Raw genomic sequence first — 20,276 nt, forward strand, 5'->3', positions numbered from 1 at the left:
TGTGAGGAGAGGTTTCGGAACTAGAACCTTTCTTCACGTGTACGGCCAAGCCTTCATAATCAGTTACCTAGAGCCACACATCCCGATGAACATTTCTTTATAAGTGTCTTTTAATACGACACATCATCTGAAGGAAAAGAAGAGAAATGAATCACCAAATATTGAGCATAATCAATATGTTTACACATTTACAACATTTTCTCACCGTTTCTGCGGCACAGCAGAAATGTTAACAGAGGTGTTGTGACGGTGTTCGGGTTCGATGGCTGTCACGCCGAGATGAGTTCAAACTCTGCTACACATTGTACATACAATTTTTTTGTGCAAAATGTTTTACTACTCTATATTCAGTACAGTACACTTGTTTTTTACAATTATTTTAACAGACAGCTGAAAAATGTCATGTTTAGTCCAGTTCCTCTGTCAGCGGTACGAATAAGAGACAGAACCTAAGGAATCATTGTTCTTTGACTTTCTTACTGTTTGTTGTATGACATTCTCAGACTTTTATATATACTTTGAGCTGCTGTATAAGATCTGTTTTTTAATTTGATAAATGATGCAGACACACACCTTGAAATGCAGTGCAGGCACACTATTATTTATTCATTCGGCATGCTGACGACACGTTGCTAGTACATAATTAATAATGTTCTGTGGACATTCCACTCACGCGGTAAGAATGTGACACGCGCTGAAGCGCACCGAGACGCGCACACGCTCCGCTTTAAAGCGACGCTGACACCTCAAGGGTGCAGTGCTGGCCTTGTACACCAGGGGGCAGTATATGTAGCGGCGTTGAAGCCCAGGGCTCATCGCAAAGCTGTTACAACGTAAATTTACCGTTGAGAAATGGTGACCCCCCCGCCCCCCCCCACCCGATCGAGATGCAAAAGGGTGTCACCCCCACGGGGATCGACCCTATTGGGCCAATACCGTTCATTCCACGCATTCAGATTGCTCTGTGTGAGACAGAAAGAGCTTAGAGTCCCTGCTGAACAGAGAGCCTGAACCAAGTTAGGAATGCTGGATGATGAGCTCCTAAGAAAAAAAGGTAATATATGAATAGAATATTACAGATAAATATTAAGAATCATGAGTATATTAATATATATATATATATATATTTATTCCATATGTTATACTATATTTAAAGTACCTATTCTCTATCTATGTATTCTGGTCACACTTTGTACCTGATTTTGCTTCGATTGTAGCACACACTGTAACCTGCCGCCCGACTTGCTTTGTTCTTTCGGTTGTTACTTTAATTGTTACTTTGTTACTCTTTTCGCGGGGGAATCCAGCACGTGTGCGCGTGGCAGGGGGTCGCGCCCCACTTATTGAGAATCCCATTGGAGGAAGCAGCACAACGACAAGGCAACCGAGCTCCCTTTAACAGAAAGCTATGATTGTTATTGTAAATGTATTTATTTATTAATCTCTACATGGATAAAGGTTTCCATTTGTTATTGTTTTGGAGGTTTTTTTTCCCACTATATTTTGCCAGTTATTATGGTTACTAATGAAATAATGATACTTAACTGTCATTGTCCTTATTGTTCTATCTATTGTTGATATATTTATGATTTTGTTTATTTTTTCTAACCAAAAGAGGGGTTTATGTTTGTATTAACTGTCCAGAAGTGTACTGACCTATTGTAATACTGATTGATTCATTGTAATAAGTACCTGTAAGCTGGAGCCTGGAAGTGGCAGCCTAAGCCAAGTATTGCAATAAATGTGGTGCCATAAAGTGCAAAGTGAACAAGCTGTGGAAAAATAGATTTTCTTTTTCCTGTCACGTTTTCTAGTTTACTGTTCTTCTCCATGGAACGAAATTCATGCCAAAATTAAATACACCTCAAAATTAATACTGAAATACATACATGTTGAAATAGATAAATAGATCTTGAAATAAATAAACCTTGAAATAAGTGCAAACCCAAATTAATGGCTCTAAGCATGTTTATTTGTTACCATTTCAGCATCCTTTCATTATTTCCCTTTGCTTCCTCTTATGTATGTAATTTTTTTCAGACACTATGTTTGACTTTGCCCATTCTGAAGGGTAGAAACAAGGTATTTTCAGTGGGTTCCTCCTGAGATGGACATTGTGCCCACAGAGCCATTGGGGCACTGAACGCAGGAATAAAATGAATAAAGGCTTTTGGCCTCTTTCCAAGTACAACCAAGTACTTTAGGGCTTTTTAGGCTGCAGTAAAATGAGATCTTTTCATAATATGTGCATTAAGCAGGGGGGGTGGGAGGAGTGTGAAGGGGTGGAGTGCTCAGCGTGGTCATTTATCAGCACTGTTTACAAAATTGCTTTAATGATTTATTCTGCAAAAAAGGGAGGGGGGGGGGCTCTCTTCTGTAAAGTACTGAGTGCACAGTTGGTTTTTCATTGCAGGATCAAATCTGCTGAAACACACATTTGTGGGGGGTAAAAGGGGTTGTACCAGATTTTGTTCTTTGTGAAGTCACAGGAGCTCTATGAATTGAACGTATGTCAAGTGCCATATTATTTATTAGCATAACTATTTTAGTGTGATATCTTTTTTACCCCAGTCTACCACATATCAAGCGTAGACAAAATAACCGCATTTTACCGTGTATTACTACCTAACATACAGTGATGGTAACTTTGGCCTTTTCCAAAAGGAGTGTGAACTTGGCTCATTCCTGCTTTAAAACAACAAAGGGCTGAATAAGCAACTTAATGTTCAATATGTAAATGTTCTCCACTGATGAGGTTAAGAAAACTGTTTTTTTATGTTATTGGAGCATAAGTTTAATGGCGTGTTTTTGGTTTAGCGTAGTTTACAGGTGAGCTACAATATAATGCTTGTTGTTATTACTGTGTTCTTGGTGGTATTAACAGTACTGGTACAGCCATGCAATACATTTAATATTTCTTTTGCTGCAGCCTTAGAAAACACTCATGTGCCAGGGTTATAAAGTTTGGGAAAATTAACCCTCAAAGGTGGTTTGGACTTATGATTTCTGAATACCTGAAGTATTAGTATGAGCTGAAATAAAGATTGCAAAGGGAAAGAAACAGCTTTGTATTCTCTGACTTCATGCGCTTAGCCTGTGTTTTGCATTCTTTGCAGTAACACGTTCACGTGTCGGCTTCCCTGTAGCCACAATGAATTGATTCAACTTGCGTTCACTGTGTCTTATTAATATACACGCTTTGCTTTTTCAACGGGGAGCGCCTGGTTATCAAATTCCACCTGTCTTGGCCGACACCTGATTAAATTACTCAGACTTTTGTTCAGGTTTTATTGAGCTACGTTATTTTCTCAGACGATGCACTTCTCCAGAGCAACTTTCATGGTTTGCAGCCTTACACATTTGTGGTGCTCAGTGGCGTTCACACCTACTTTAGCCCTTCACGTTTTGGCCAAACTGAGTTCCTTTGCAGTCATGCTCCCTGCCATGTGAAGATCTGGAGCGGTGAATGCTGCTCACGCCTCCTGCTGGTTTTCCTTCTTCTATGATCTGAGAAATATTGCAGAAGTCTGGGACCCTGCAGCGTGACGATGACCGGTGGTCAGTTAAAACAGAGTGGACTTGAGGATTGTTGTAACCCTGATGGTTTAGGGGAAACAACCCACCAGTCAGGGTGTTTCTCTGGTCACTCTGTCTCAGCTGTTTCTTTTTCCCAGAAGGCCTTGGTGCTGACAGGAGATGTACAGTGTGCTGACACGCTGTTAGCAAGAGGGCTCAGTTGATCCTGCTCAAGTCAGCAGAGTTCAGTTTTCGGGGCACAAATTAAATCATTGAATGTGAAAAAAACCAGAGTTTGGCTTAACTCTTTCAGCAGGCTTTGCCTCACTCCTTAAGTGTCTGTTCTGGAAAATTCCAGCAAAGTAAACCTGACTGACCTCATTTTTAAGAATTAAACATTAAAAGTTACATAATTATGCAGTTCCTGCTTTTATAACTTGTGATAATATGAAATATACAACTGACCCAAGAAAAGATCAGATTAATTTAATTGAGAATAATATGAAAACCCATCAGATTTCTGCAACAAAAATATATCGCTTAAAGAGTACAAGAGGTGTACACAGCCTACTCTGAGAGGACGACTCCCCACCACCAAAACCTTCTCACATTACACGACAGGTTATACCATAGGGTAGAAGTCCAGCAACAGACGACCTACCTAGAAAAGGTGTACTACCACAATTCCAATAAATCAATAGATGTCATGTTTTATAGCCCATTTTTACAGATAAGTTGTCACAAAGAATTGTACTGGGCATTTCAAGAGGAAAAATGAAAAACAAAACCCAATATGCCTGTACTGTACTAAACCACTTCTGTGGACACCTGCTGTAGAAAGATTGTTGATTCCAGGTATCTTTCTTTAACCAAACTCTGTGTTTGAAGGGCTAAGAAACGAGCCTCTGAACCTTCTGGAATCTTCTTCAACTTTCCTGAACCACCATGTCATACATTATATTATAGGGTCATGCCTGTCTGGTTGGTTCATTTACCATTTTTTTACAATACAGTAGAGTGGAACCTCGGAACTCGAAATTAATTCGTTCCAGAAGGGCGTTCGAGTGCTGAATCAATTTTTCTCATATGAAATAATGTAAATTGGATTAATTCGTTCCAGACCCCCAAATGATTGCCTATTTAAACCTATATACATACATACCTGATGCTAAAACCATAAACAAAAAGTGTAAAACCCGTAAATACATGAAATAAACTCTGCGAGTTTTCAGGCAAGACTGACTCGTACCGAGTCGTACGCGTCATACACATCCTTTGTTTTACAGGAAAAAAGAGGCGTCACGTGTCCGACAGGTTTTAGCCTGAAAGGTTCATCGGTTTGAGTTCTGAGACATTTTTTTCTCAAACAACTCGTTCGAGTTCCGAATTGTTCGAGTTCAGAAGCGTTCGAGTTCCGAGGTTCCACTGTACTGTACTTGAAAAGCAGGTCAGAGTGCCAACAGGGGGCGCTGTGCTACAGTAAACCGTTGTACAGTACAGTGCAGGGCAGTGGAGTGCAGTGGAGTGGAGGAGCTGCAGACTGACTAATGGTGCTTCACTGCAGAGCAGACAGAGGCACAGGAGAGCTGACTGCAGCAGTAATTTATCACAGCAGTGGGGCTGTCGCCAGGCGGATCGATATCCCCCCGTGCTGCCAGGACAGGAAGACCCGTCTCTCTCTCACACTCGCACACACACCATCAGTTATGCACACACCATCAGTTATGCAAAAGCTTGATGGGTGTCTCTTCATGTCCACACTGTGGTCATCATGGGGTCCAAACCTTTTGCTACCTGTGGCCACTGGACACAGGGGGGTGACAATCCAGCTCCTGCTTTGCAGCTTTCTGCCTGAAGTGAACTGGTAAATCATTAATGTTACCTGAGCTATTTGCTGAATTACTGGGGGGGGCAAACTGAGAAGTGCATGTTGGTTGTCCCACCTGTTTGAACCGTGCTGCTAGATACAGGCGTGTTTGTCGTCATAAAATAAAAATGTCTTCCAATGTGATTATAAGTGAAATAGCGTAAAATGCTGTAAATTATCTATCAATAGGTTAAAATCCAAGAAATTCATTGCTATCAGTCATGAAGTGACAGTACAATGGACCAGCTAGTAGCATACTGGTAAGTGCTACAACCTTTGGACCCCCAGGTTGCAGGTTCAAAACCCCCCTCCAGGTATAACACCTCTATGCTGCTCCATTGTATAGATGGGTAAATAATTAAGTAGCTTCACAGTGTAAGTCACTCTGGAGAAAAGTGTCAGATAAGTGAGTAAATTAACTCTCGGAATGTGTTGTCTCATAGCAGACTATGTGTTTGACACACATCTCTAGTTATTGGTGACTGGTTCCTTCACAGCTGTCTGACACACCTTACAGGACCTAAGGAGTAGAGTAATTGAGGGTAAGTAGTTTGCTTAAGAGGACTGCAGCAGTAGATGAAAGTGGGAGTCGAATCAGCAACCTACAGGTTATTGGTGCGGACCTGCTGCCTCCTAATGAATCCTTAATCCTTGAATCCAGCACATGCACAATATACATCGGGTCCCCTTGTCGATGAGCTGCTCTGTTCATAGTTTCATCACATTGCTCTCCTGCTGCTTCTCCAGAACTTCAACCCTCGATATCGGTACATTGTTGTGTCTGAGCCCCCGATCGAAGCGCTTTTCCGCGATAACGGCTTTCTGTTTAAACAGCACCACTCATGAGACTCGACCCCCAGCAGCGCAGCCGGAAGCTGGACAGAGCAGAGGAGTTCAGTTCGATTATTAGTACAGTTATTAATGCAGTTCAATTATTAATACAGCAAAACGACTAATTAATAGTGTAGCGAAGCGCCGCTCAATTAGAACCAATTAATGCAGCGGTTAATGGAGACGCGCGAGGAGGAGGAGGAGGGGGAGCTTTGCTATTGGTCAGTCCTAGAAAGCAGAGGGAGGGGTACCTCGGCCTCTGCAGAAGGTGTGTGTGTCTGTGTGTGTGTGAGCGAGAGAGAGAGAGAGAGAGAGAGCGAGAGAGAGAGCGAGCGAGAGAGAGAGAGGCAGAAAGAAGGGGGGGGAGAGGTGAACGGGTTTAAAAGGCGGAGAGCGTTTTTACTGCAGTATCGCTGCTCAGCCGCATCAGTCACCCCAGGCCTGTTGCACGCGCACTGCTGCGCTGGGGCGCGCGCATCTTCATTGGCCTCCACTTCTTTTTTGACGACCCCCCCGGCTTGGTGTCCATGCATCGCCCAGCGCGCAGGACACGCTCTTAATTTACCTGCAGCGGGGAGCTCACCTGAGGCTTGCGCACAGGCGCGCGCCGCGGTACCGCGAGCACACGACAGTTAGGGACCCGTAACGTTAGAGCGGCATGGCGAAGGACAAGGACAGGAAGACCTGCGGCGAGCTCTGGGACGAGTGGAAGCAGTTCATGTGGAACCCGAGGACGCACGAGCTCCTGGGGAGGACCGCGAGCAGCTGGGGTGAGTCGCGCGCCAGCAATACCCCCCCACCTCCGAACCTGCAACCCGCGCTGTGCAGCACCGAATCGCCTTCTCGCTCAGAGCCTGGCACGGGCTTGGAGACACACACAGTAACGGTCCGTGTTACATTGTAACCGGTGTCAAACAGTGGGAAAATGCGCAGTGTCGTACTGTTTGTGTGTGTGTGTGTGTGTGTGCGCGCGCGCGCCCATCGGAGCCATTTGCACGTAGGATCCAGCTCTGAAGTGCCGATGCAGCACCACGGAGAGCGGAGCGCTAAGATGCGCTGAAGCTCATCACTCGTGTGTGTGTGTGTGTGTGTGTGTGTGTGTGTGGCCGCAGTTCCATTAGTGCCATTATTCCTCGGATCCGTGCGCAGTGCGCCGGTCCTGTCTGCGCTATGCAGAACGAAGTGGGGGGTCTCCGGTGTCCTAACACAGTAAGGTGTTTACGTGCGCGTAAGGACGCAGTGTGTGTTTTCTCTTTTTTAATATCCATCATTAATACCACTGGCATTATCATGCCAACTGTTATGATGTCACAGAGGGTTAATCTGAGTTAATATGTGTGTGTGTGTGTGTGTGTGTGTGTGTGTGTGTGTGTGTGTGGGGGGGGGGGGTTGTGTGTCTGCACCCACCCCCCACTACCACCCAGAGAGTGATCCAGTTCGAGCTGCAATTCCAGCGAGGCCCTCACACCACACAGGACAAGTAAGGCTATGCAGCAAAGAATATGTCAATTTGCAAACATGTGGCCTCTTCAGATCTTCAACATGCTGTGATTTATCAGAGCTGTACAATCTGCATCATCTGCCCAGGCTTTCCTTTCTCATTCATCATGAAGACATCATGGCTTCAGACATGACAAATCTAAACTGGGACGCAATGATTACCAAGATTGTACAGAATAAGAGAACTGCAGCGTTGTCTTTAAAAATGTGCACCTTGTCAGAAGGACATTTTACCCATGGAAGAGAAACTGTGTGCAGGAGACGAGAAACTTGAGCAGATTAATTGAGGAGTGCGATGAATAATGTATAAAGGGAGGGCTAATTTAATGACGATCCAGGAAGATGTGAGCTATTAAATAAAGCATAAATATGTTAATAAACAAGTTTGCAGGCCAAGCAAATGATCAACAGGAGGTGCAACGTGGCCCACCAGGGGGGCTGGTGGGATGTAATTTCCGTCCTCAGCCCTGTACACGTGTGTCCCCTCAGGAGAAGATGAAGAAGAAGATGATGATGATGATGATACTAATGAGATGTTCTACTTTTGTAATGCAAAAGCTGGTTTTATTTTAGGCTTTGCTTAAAAACGAATGAAACCAGGAGGAAAGTACAGTAGTGAAATTCTTCCTGGTACTCGCTCATACACACACACACACACACACACACACACATACACTTACGCATACATTCACTCATTCAAATTTATCTCCACCGCGAGAAGCAGGGACAGGTCCTGGGGGGGTGCCTCGTTAAGCCCGCCCCTTTTAAGCCTGTTAATTAGGCTATTTCTGCATGCATGCGCTCCCCGTCCTGCTGTCCTTCATCCATCCTTATTACAGGGCTTTTGTAACTGTGCTGGGCGGCCTTTCGGCGGCCAAGTGGGAGTCAGCGCTCTGACCCCGGGGGCCTCATGTCTCCACTGGTCAGCCTTGGTGGGGGGGCCCTCAGGGACAGGTGGAACACCCCCTAAGCTACGTAAGGAACTGGACGTTCGCTCAGTTTCCCCTAAGATGCAAGGTGACGTAATAAGGGTGTGTGAGTGGTGTGGGCCCAGTGTGGTGGAGCCACTCTCCCGGGGATTCTGAGAAGCTGCAACGCAGCACTGGGAGCCATTGTGGGACTGTGGGTCACAGCACAGGGGTTCATGTTTACATTGACTCATTCAGCAGACATTTCTCCAAAGTCACAAACGCGTCACAGTCAACAGGTGAAGAGCTTCAGATGCAGGCACCCAGTTCAGGAAACATCAGTTCAATGTGTCCAGTCCTCCTCCGCTTTTGGCCACGCACATTATAGGTGCAGCTACGTATACAATTGATAGGAAAAACAGAGGTGACTGGGAGAGATGACGTGATGCGAATTCATGGAGCGGTGAGGAGATCTGGAGAAAAGTGGGTCTGAAAAAAGACGAGTTTGAGACCCTTCTATTGTGCTGAAAGGGATTCGGCAGCTCTGAGGGATGGAGGGGGTCCTCAGGGACAAGTAGAGCACCCCCAGAAACTCATTATTGTTTCTCATCACTAAACATACCTTAAGCATTCACGTCTTTAGAGGGTTGACTTCTGTTTGACCACAACATTTGCAGCAAGAGCATAGTTGTAAAAACAGGTTTATTTAGAATAAAAATCATGTCCCCTACTGGAAAGAACAAATTAATTACTATCCGCGGTCTCATTATACTGTTTATGGTTGTATTGTTGTTAAACAGTTGTAACATATATAGTTTAAACTTATTTATAATTGTCATAATGTATGGTTTGCATCCATCATTATGATATTATTATTCTATTACTAATAATAAGCAATCTTATCAGTTCTGCACCTTTGATTTTTATTAAGAACTGGAAAAAGCTATGACAAAAATAGACAGAAGATCCATAACTGTACACTAAAAGACCTTTTGTTTTTTTTTTTTTTTTGGGGTGTGTTTCCAGAACATGGATTCACATATTTCATACTGGTCAGAAGCACTCGGACATGTTGCCGCTATTGCTGCGTGTTTGGAGCCATTCGAGCTGATCACTACTGCTGTTCTAACAGAGCCATGTGTCCTCTGGGCGGAGCTTCACCTTCTGTCTCTCCTCGGGAGGCCTGTGGATCTAAGCCTACGGGAATGATATCGATGAATGATAAACGGCTTAATCCTCAGTCATCTCTGTGCACTAAGTACGGCCCTGCATCTGCTGCTATTTTTGGAGTTGTCGTGTTGAAACCAGGACGTTCTGTAACCCGCTGTCACATCCAGATCCAGTATGAGAAGAGAGAACATCAGACATTGAGAAGGTCATCACTTGTGAGATGAGGATACAGAGAGGAGAGAGAAGGAAGAGGGTATGAATGGGGGGGTGGGAGGCAGTGCAGGGTGGTATGATGAGTTGGAAGCTGTAACCTTTGAGCCCTGTTTTGCCCGTAAGTGACAGCAGCTCAGTGGTCAGTGGCGTCCACCCAGGAGCCAGAATGGCATCAGTTGCACAGGAATGGATGCCCTGTGATGAAATACTGCAGTAAACCCCATAACCCTGAACATGCTAATCTGCAGAGGTCTCCATCCTCCTCCTTCTCTCAGCCCCTTATGGCACCCTGGCCTCGAACCCCGACCTGTTTTGGATTGTTGTCATTTGGTAATTAGTTTGGACTGAAATCACACTTACAGTAGCCCAGAATCAAGGATGGGCTGTCAGCTCTGCAGAAGGGTCTCTGTGTGTATATATACACACACACACACAAAATATCCACAATAAACAGTGTGCTTGTGTCATACCTCCCACTTCCATTCGGATATGCTGTGTGTGTAGGATAGAGGGCATGCATGTGTGTGAACGTGCAGTATGTCTGCATCTGGCGTGCATGTGGTCGCAGACTTCGAGGGACAAACTGCTTTTTTTTGCTCTTCCTTTTATCTGAAAGAAAGATAAATATGGTACTGAGAAGGTATGGCACAGGTCCTGGCGCAAGAGTCTCAGCATTACATTTCCTGGTCCGGTGATTAGATTGTGAACTGGTTTCTGCCTTGTGTCTGAGACCACGCTCAGGTTGGACAGGAAAGTCTCACAGTGACAGAGGAGCCAAACGAGGGAGACAGTAATTCAGAGCGGAAAGCAGTGAAATTAATCATCGTAACGGAGAATATACTGCAGATATTCCAATGACATGAACCAGTGACACAGTGAACTGTGTCCTTTATTGTTGTCTTATAATGTTCACTGAGACTCTTGTTTTTCATGACATTCATGGGAAACATGATATCAGACATCTTTCATATCGTGGGACTGTATCATTTTAGAAATGAAACTTAAAGACATTTGCTTTGCTAGGATGAGTGGAGTTATTCACGGAAATGTCTGACACCTGTGACTCTTCTCATTTTTCTAACGTTTCACAGACATCCTGCAGCCGGGACTCTCAAAGCCCACGTACCTTGTTTCTTTGGTGAACGACAGGAGCGCTTGGGCAAAAGAGGATTATGGCTTTACTGAGTCTATTTCGATGTGACGGGAAAGTAAGAGCGAGTGACTGTGGAACAGAAGGACAAGTTAAAGGACCTGTCGTGGAAAAAAAGATGAAACATTCAGTTCTCCAGCTTTCAGCCACTGGTGCCCATTTTATTATGGGAAAAATCATTGCTGATTGATGTAAACAATTTACCCAAAATGCAATGCATTTATTTTCCGTTGTGCAGTTTGTGCGGAGGGGGTGTGGCGGCGCAGCGGGTTTGTCTGGGTCCTGCTCTCTGGGGGGTCTGGGGTTCGAGTCCTGCTTGGGTTGCCTTGCGATGGACTGGTGTCCCTTCCTGGGTGTGTTCCCTCCCACTCCGGCCTTGTGCCCTGTGTTGCCGGGTTAGGCTCTGGTTCGCCGCGACCCCGCTTGGGACAAGTGGTTTCAGACGTGTGTGTGTGTGTTTCTTGAGCGCAGGCTCGCAGCAGTTTGGGTTGCATCTTTTCGTTAAAGACTGCCGCAGAAGTTCTTTTTCTTCTGAGTGCTGAACCCACAGACCCCTGAGAACCTCCTCTTGAGCAGGAAGTGCCACCTGTTCGCTCCTGGAATGCTGTCAGAGTCGCCATGGCGGAAAAGGCACTTAGGCACATGCAGGCGCCGTGTCACGACTGGTGCCAGGAGGACAGGCAGAAGACGGAGCATCCACCTCCAAGTCACGTGTTCTCCATGCAGAAATAAAGCACATGATGCAAAGGCTTCCAGTCAGAACCTCGTTAAATAAAATCATATTAAATATGGACCAGGCTTGCTGCTAGTATGTTCTCTCACGTATGCCTCGGGCTATAATGGACATTAGTACGTTTGAAAAAATTAATATATTCCTTCTGTTCATTTTCTGCTGCCAGATGTGTTTGAAAGGAATAATTTTATAATTCTTGCATTTATCATTGATGAATACACGTCTAATTATAGCGCTGTGCACAGTGATGAAAGAGCTATTCTTATACTTTGAGAGGAACGATGGTGATTTATGGACAAGTGAAGTGCCTTCAGGACCTTGAGGTAACACATGTCTTCCACTGGGACCCTTTCCCTTGCTCTCGGTGCCTGGGCTCCCTGGCGGACGTTACTCAACACCTTTAAATTGGCCGACAGCCTATTCTTGGATAACGCCGATACTGGTGTCCTTTTCCACGGCGACGTTGTCCCACAGTGGGGAATTAAGAGCTTTGAGGACAAAATTAGACTCTCGTACCGTTGGATGGTGGCTTTCGCTCACAAAGGACGCGCAACGTGCCGAGAGGTTCGGGAACACAGGGTGATACGAGTGAGAAGATCCTGGGGGCTGAGCTGGAGGGTCATTGCTGATCGCAGATCAATGGCACTGACCATTACTGATCACCGATGATCCAAAAGGGCTGTAACTGATGGCGGCTGACCCCCAGACCTGAACTCGGGGTCCCAGTGGTGTGTCCCTGATCTTGTGGTCTCATCCATCTCCCACCCTCAGGTCTCATTCTGCTCTTCTACCTGGCCTTCTACACATTCCTGGCAGGCCTCTTTGTCCTCACCATGTACGTCATGCTGCAGACGCTGGACGACTACAAACCTACACACCAGGACAGGCTGGCCACACCAGGTACCAACATAAATGTAGATACACTTTTGTACACTCACATGTTTGTACGCTTACCTATTGCATGACGGCACAGCAGGTAGTGCTGGTGACTCATGTCTCCTGGGCTGTGGATTCAGATGTAGGTTCAAATCCAGCTCAGTCTGTGTGAGGTTTGCATGTTCTGCCTGTGTTCGTTTGGGTTTCCTCTAGAAGTGAGTAGTGTAGTGTATCTAGTGCTGTAAGTCACCTTGGACACACACACACACACACACACACACACACACACACACACACACACTGAAGCTTTGTTGTCCCTTGCATCCTGGTTCCCCAGGCATGATGATCAGGCCTGAGGGCGACTCGCTGGAGATCATCTACAATGTGGAGAAGACCGAAAGCTGGGACATGTATGTCCAGGCCCTGGACAAGTTCCTGGCACGTGAGTAGGGGGTTCTATCCAAAAGAAAAAGGACAGCTTATGAACCATGTGTTGAGGGTGCAGAAGGCAGCTATTTTCTCCTTCCTTTTACGCACTTGCCCTTCCATCTTCCCTCAGCCTACAATGACACCCACCAGGCCGAGACCAACAAGGAATGCACCGCTGACCACTACTTCATACAGGAGGACAGCGGCGAGGTTCGGAACAACCCCAAGCGCTCCTGCCAGTTCAACCGCACTATCCTGGAGGACTGCTCCGGCATGAAGGACCGCTACTACGGTTACCATGACGGCAAGCCCTGCATTCTCATCAAGTTCAACAGGGTAGGTGCTCTGTGGGCCACGGTGTGGTGTCAGAGAACGGTGGTCACACAATTGTTTGGACACACTCGTGTGTCTGGGCTCCGTGTAAGAGTTAGATATTAAGATTGCTTATTATTAGTAATAGAATAATAATACACAAAAGAGTGCTGTATTAGACTCACACACTGTCGTTAACCCCTTGCGCAGTCCGGGGTTGCCGTGGTCTGGAGCTTGTCCTAGAAACATAGGGTGTGAGACAGGGTACATCCTGGATGGAATGCCAGTCCAAAAAATGGCAACCTCCCTCTATCTCGCACACACAGACAACAAATTAGAGTAACAGATCCACCTGAAACACCTGTCTTTGGACTGTGGGAGGAAACTCACAGGGAAATGAATAGAATATACAAGATAAACACAGACTGAGCTGGATTCAAACCTATTCCCAAACACCTCCGGTCCCATGAGACACCAGCGGTACACACTGTGCTGTCCCCTATTTATTTATTTATTTATTTATTTATTTATTATCAGGCTGTAAGTGTAAATATTTACTGCACTGGCTGAGCAGCTGTAATAAAATATATCTCAAAGTGAAAGAAAGCATGAGTTTCTTCTCAGCATCCCCACCCTTTTGTTTCAGGTCATCGGTCTGTTGCCAGGTAAAGATAAACAGTCTCCGTACGTGAGCTGTGCTGCTAAGGTGAGCCCCCTCTCCCTCCTTGCTTGCTGTGCTAACGGAAAGTGTTGCTCACCCCCCATGCACCTTCTCCCGCACGTTTCACACACTTTCTTGTGTTCTCATTTGCGTCTCCGCCGTCGTCGTTTGGCCTCCGCTCAGAGGTACAGGACCGGCAAAGATGAATGGGTGAGAGAGACTAGAGATGACTAGTGGCTAGAGACTAGCTATGGCTGAATAAAAGTCCGTTCCTTTAAGGAAGAGTGGTGACAGTTGTGACAGCTGTGATGTTTGTTCCCTTTCATTCTGTTGTCGGAGGGAGAAGAACTGTGTAGAAACTGTGTTTTACTGACCTGGGTTTGAGCGGCATCTGTGTTGCATGGGAGTGTGAAAACGGACTCAATGACCCCCTGAAGGGATCGTAGCTGTAGTCTGTATCTGGCCAACTCTAATTCTGGGACACCATAGAAATACTAGTGTGAATTGTTACTCCACATTGCAGCAAAGCAAAAATAACTGGTTTCCCCTTTATTTTCTTTTAAATTTTTACTTGAAACAAGATCTGCTGCGTTGTTGAAAGTTGTGTCCATGTCGAACCCCGGACCCCCAACCCAGGCACCTCATCCACGTCCATCTGGTGGGGAACCCAGTGTGTGCCGAGGCCTCGACCCTAAAAGCTGCTGTGTGTCTCCCTGCAGAACGAAGACAGCGACAAGATCGGGGAGCTCATGTACTTCCCTCCCAATGGCACCTTCAACCTCATGTACTACCCGTACTACGGCAAGAAAGCGCAGGTAAGGAGGGTCGCACCCGCACCTGTCGCACACAGACCCCAGGGGTTGTTGGACTGGACAAAGAGCGCAGCGAATGGACCGGCAGTCACAAACCGGTCCTTTCGTCACAGCCTAATTTCAACTTCACGTTCAGTCTAATCGGTACTCCTAGGGCTCTGGATCCCCTCTGTACGTACTGACAACCCACTGGGATTTTGAGTAGAGCAAGTTGTATTTAAACCTGTACATCTAGCAGTTTAGCGATTCAGCTAATGTACCACGTTCCAAAGGGGCTCCGAGGGCATCCAAAACACATGCTTGTTAAAGTGATAGTGTAGAGAAGCCTGGTGTTTACTGTACCAAAGGCAGTATGAGACATTTATTGTTTGGAACTCAGGCTATGAATCTCAGCTGTCTTAGTCAACTTTGAGCAACACTGGTAGTCCAGATCAGCGGCAAAAATGAAGTTGGTTTTTTTTTTTTTTTTTTTTTTTAAATTCGCTGTGATGTGTTTTTATTCTAGATTCGGGCTAAGTGCCTTGTTCAACAGTGCTCTTAACTAGCAGCAGTGCTTTTAACTATCTAGAGGTGGCAGTTCAGTCCATGTGTTTTATCACCAACCGCCTGTTGCCCGTGAAACACTTTCTTACTTTCTTCAGCTCTTCCTGAAGCTACAGCTCACATCAGTTCACTTCACTTTGCTGTGTCTGACCCTCTGACCAACAGAAGGGATGAAACTGTTAACTTGGACTGTGGTGTCACTGGCCACAGCCACCACAGATTTAACCCCCCGAAGAGGGTAGTTCCAGGGCGCTGCGGCACTAATATAGATTTGGACTCGGACTCAGCAGAGCCCCGAGTTCCCATCTAACCAAACTCAGCTACAGGAAGGGATGCGATCGGTACCCTCAGTTCAGACTATGTGTGCAGTGACAACAGGAAGGACTCTTTCCTCACCAGGTGAACTACTCCCAGCCCCTGGTGGCTGTCAAGTTCCTGAACATCACGCCCAACGCCGACGTCAACGTCGAGTGCAAGATAAACGCCGACAACATCGGGCCCGGCAGCGAGAGGGACAAGTTCGCTGGACGCGTGTCATTCAAGCTGCGGATCAACAGAAACTAAGCAGAAGTTCCTCTCTCTCTCACACAAACACACACACACGCACACGAACACGAACACGCACATGCCTGCACACACTCTGACACACACCAGCATCAGCACCCTCTTCTATCTCTGATTATGATCCGTTCTCAGTCGTTGAGATGCGGCGCTCGTGTGCCTTGGCGTCTCGGAATAGAAGCGACTTAGGACATCCAACTGGAACCCTGGGCGTCTCCATTTTCCCCATTTTCTCCATTTGGCACATTCTGACCTGTGGCAGAATGTGACTCCGTCTCCTCCTCCCAGCCCCTCTCCCAGAAAACAATAATTGGTGCAGTGCAAAAGCTTGAATCCTAACTTAGTGTGTTTGGTGAGAGCTGAGGGGGGGGTGCCGTGACCGTGTGTATTGGGGTGTGTACTTCTGTGTGTCTCCTTCAGGATGAATCTTTTTGTAAACCAGTTTGAAGTGTTGTCCATCTATATTGCATGACTGACTAGGACCTGTGTGTGTGTGTGTGTGTGTGTGTGTGTGTGTGTGTGTGTGTGTGTGTGTATACATACATACACACACATAACACGCTTTATAAATTAGTTTTAAAGGGTTGGCAAAAGCTGTATGATCTTGCCTCCAAGCTGCAGCCTTCTCACTCGTTACCTATATGTACACATTGCATTATGTGTGTATTCTGTTATATATCATACATATATTGCCCCTTTGATGTTTATATGTGTCTTTCATCATGCTAGTAAAAGCCTCCTGGTCTCATGCATGAAGGCTGGTGAATCGGGTGCTCGATAGTGTTATTGTGTGCTCAGCAACCTCAGTGTGTGGCCTCAGTGATGCAACATGCTGACATCATCTTTAAAAGAGAACCCAAGGTTCTGATTGGCTGCCTCGGCTACAGTCAGGTATTGAGTACCAAGTGAGGTGGCCACAGCCCTCGCTGGGAGGGGGACATCCATTCGAGGCAGATCAAAGCTGTCATGCTGACAGACCTCACCCCCCAGTGAGAAACCAAATGCCACGTCCTTAACAGATAAGCGGCCTCCCAGACCTGTTGTTTAAAAGTGGGGGAAGCTCCACATCTGGCGTGTTACACGGAATGGCCGTGCACACGAGAATTCACACTTGCGCTCATGCACACGGGGGCAGATGCTGAACTTGCGTGAGAACAGCTTGAGTTTTGGTGCTACGATCAGCAGAACGATGGGCTCTTTCTGGTGACGGACTCCTGTCCGGCTGCTGACTTTAATACCGCTTGCTGTTCCCTTGGGACCAGTTGCCATGGTTACGGCTTTGCTGCCGCTCATGTCTTCTTAAAGATGAAGCAAAGAGGTTCCTCTGTATGACTTTCTGCCCAGTCGTGTACAAGCTGGAAAATGTCGTATCGTGTTCCCCTGCCGTTCGTTTGACAGCGGTGCTATGACCTTTCTGTGGTATTTTGACAATCCTGCTTGCAATGTAGACAGGGAGGACAATATGCTATATTTTTGAGGGTGTTTCGCATGTTCTCTCCCGTAGATGTCGTTTAGGAATTGCATGCTGAACTGGGCGCTTTGTCACCTTTAGCACTTCATCCCTTCTCAAATTTTCCGGACTTCTCCCCGAAGTCCAGAACCCCCAGCGGCTCAGCAGGGGTGAACACAGCACACGCCTCTTCCGATGTGTGCGAGTTCTCTTCACTGTGTAGCTACCAACTTCATCGGTCAGTGTGACAGGTTTGAGGAGCCATTTCCCCACTTCCATCCTCAGGTCTCTAGGCCCCCCTGTGTAGCTGCCCATAGTTGCTGCTGTGAGAAGCGAGGCGGGGGGGGGGGGAGGCAAACCCCAAACATCTCACCCCCAGTGGAGTGGAGACCACGGCAAGGACCCAATGCTGGGCTCCGTGTTAGAGCTTGTGGGAATTTACCGACACACGTTTTTACTTTGCCGTGCAAACAGCAGTGTTGTGCTTTTGAGGGTTGGCACAGAAGTTAGAGATGCGAGGCTAAGAGCACAGAGACGAGACGGGAGGCGCTGAGTGGACGAGGAGGACTCAGCAGGGATAAGCCCCGCGGCAGCGCGTCCATCGGGTGCCCGTTTTAGATCTCAATCTGTCTCTTTGCATTTCTCCCTAATCTCCCAACCTGGTCTTCTAATCCAGATCAGTCACTACTGCACCCACCGCCTCCACCTCTTCTCCCTCTAATCCCCTCTTCTCACTTTAGCTCCTCCCCATTGCCCTCTGTCTCTGCTCCACACACACACACTGCCCCTGCAGACTCAGGTGGGCAATGTCCTCAGTCCCCCAGAAATGCAGCTGTGTTCCCTGAATCAGTTTGTCCGCTGCTCACCTTATATAAGAGCGCGAGAGGGGTTTGAAAGGAGGAAGATGGTGCCTGGGCCCGTGCCACGTTGGGGTTTGTCGGCTGGGTTTCCGCAGGTCGCGCTGTGACGCATCCACTCCCTGGTCTACACAACACACATAGCTTGACTTCGGTATCGCGTGTTTCACGAATCACATTTCCCCTCTTCTAAACATCCAGGTCTGAGCATCACTCGCAAATATTTACTCAGTTATGCACAAATTTGATTTGTACTTAATTACCTGGAATTGTCTTCTAAAGCAATATATATTTATATTTCTTGTGTGGCTGTACATATATTTATTCTGTAGGTTGGCTACTGCTATCTGCTCTCTTACATTGCTGGGTGAAATGGGAAAAGAAAAAGAAAGAAAGAAAAAGAAAGATATCTAATTTTCTGCCATTAAGCGAAAGATTTTTTTTTTTCAACAAGGATAGAATTTTTTTATTGTTATTTTATTACAAAAGAGTAGATAAAGATTGTAATTTAAAAGGGAAAACAGATAGATAGGTGTGAACCACTGTTGTTCATATACTAATATATTTTAATACTTGAAGGCTAAATAGTTAAGTCTGAATGGACACACACTAGTTTTCATTTTTCTTTTTACTATTTGTTTGTTGGGTTTTTTTTTTTTTTTTTTTTTTTTTCCACACCTTTAAGAACTTTCTGAGTTTTGCAGTTGTCACATCCATGTCTTGGGTTCAAAACTCTTCACGTGATTTGGATGAAAATGGAAAATTACTTGGTTGTCATGTCAAGAACTAATCATGTCTTACACCTTTTTACATAAACATTTGTCTTTTGCAAAAGTTTAAATTGTACATAATAAATTCACTGCAAATGACTGTGAACTGCTTGATGGCTGAAAAATCTGACCACCGCATTTTGCAAGGCCCATGTTGAAGTGATGGCGCACGCCTGCAATTTAACTGTACTAATGCTCTGCTCAGTTCTTTATTTTTTTTTTTGCTTTGATCAGTCCTACTGAAAAATACCATCACCAACTTAACCAAAAACAGTGGGTCACTTGTTTACTAAGCAAAAAAGGATCAGTTCCAAGTAGGTGTTTTCATACAATTCTGTTTTTTTTCCTCATTTTGTGTGTTAATTTTCAGTGTTCGTTTCCACTGTAACAATGCTAGAGAAACCAATAAAAAGGAGTGAAAGAGTGAGGTGTGGATGTTAATTAATTCCCTGCCATATTCTGCACGGCCTCACGTCACGCAGGGATCATGCTGGTAAGTCATGGTGGGAACCATCTTACACTCCTGTATCAATGGACTTGTTGTTCTTGTACCACGAGGGACTGACCCTCCTGATCAATAAGGATCATTGACCGATGTGATCATTCCTGTACATTCAGCAGTGAATGAGCAATATTTACATTCTTATGGGGGAGTGCTTTACACCGTTCTACATCGTTTTCTTCCGTTAATGCGTTTGAATTCAGTCACCGGTGCGTTCAGATAAAATGTGGTGAGAAGTACATTACATAAATCACACAGCTGCTTAATGTCCACTACTTCATTTCAATGATACAAAAAAACGCACAGAATATAAAAAAATAAAGGTTAACGGTTAAAATGTATAGCCCTCTGTGAACTGCACTGTTTTGTTCAGATCTCCAATTAAATGGAAAAATCCTTCAGTTCCAGCGGAAGGAGGAAGTGATGATGTGTAGGAGGAAAGGGGACAATGCCTGATGGGAAAGTGAGTCCTGGGAGAAACTGAGGGCTGATGGGAAACAGAGTCCTGCTGAATCGTGGTCATAGAGTAGATTGACCAATCGCTGGACAGCGATATTTTGACCTGCTGGTTAATGCAAGACAGGAGTATAGGTGCAGATATACTCTTAGTGTTGT

At 45.7% G+C, this 20,276-nt stretch overlaps 1 protein-coding gene across 1 annotated transcript; it reads left to right on the forward strand.

The window, feature by feature from the left end:
* The first annotated feature begins 6,550 nt into the window (after window positions 1–6,550).
* atp1b2b (ATPase Na+/K+ transporting subunit beta 2b) lies at window positions 6,551–19,556 on the forward strand. Its single transcript, XM_018729034.2, has 7 exons — window positions 6,551–6,984; window positions 12,660–12,788; window positions 13,102–13,206; window positions 13,324–13,529; window positions 14,152–14,211; window positions 14,886–14,981; window positions 15,921–19,556. Exons 1-7 carry the CDS (start codon window positions 6,873–6,875, stop codon window positions 16,083–16,085), a joined length of 873 nt encoding a protein of 290 aa, XP_018584550.1. The 5' UTR covers window positions 6,551–6,872; the 3' UTR covers window positions 16,086–19,556.
* Window positions 19,557–20,276: the final 720 nt, after the last annotated feature.

The sequence above is a fragment of the Scleropages formosus genome, chromosome 21, assembly GCF_900964775.1.
Source record: "Scleropages formosus chromosome 21, fSclFor1.1, whole genome shotgun sequence".
Lineage (NCBI taxonomy): Eukaryota > Metazoa > Chordata > Actinopteri > Osteoglossiformes > Osteoglossidae > Scleropages > Scleropages formosus.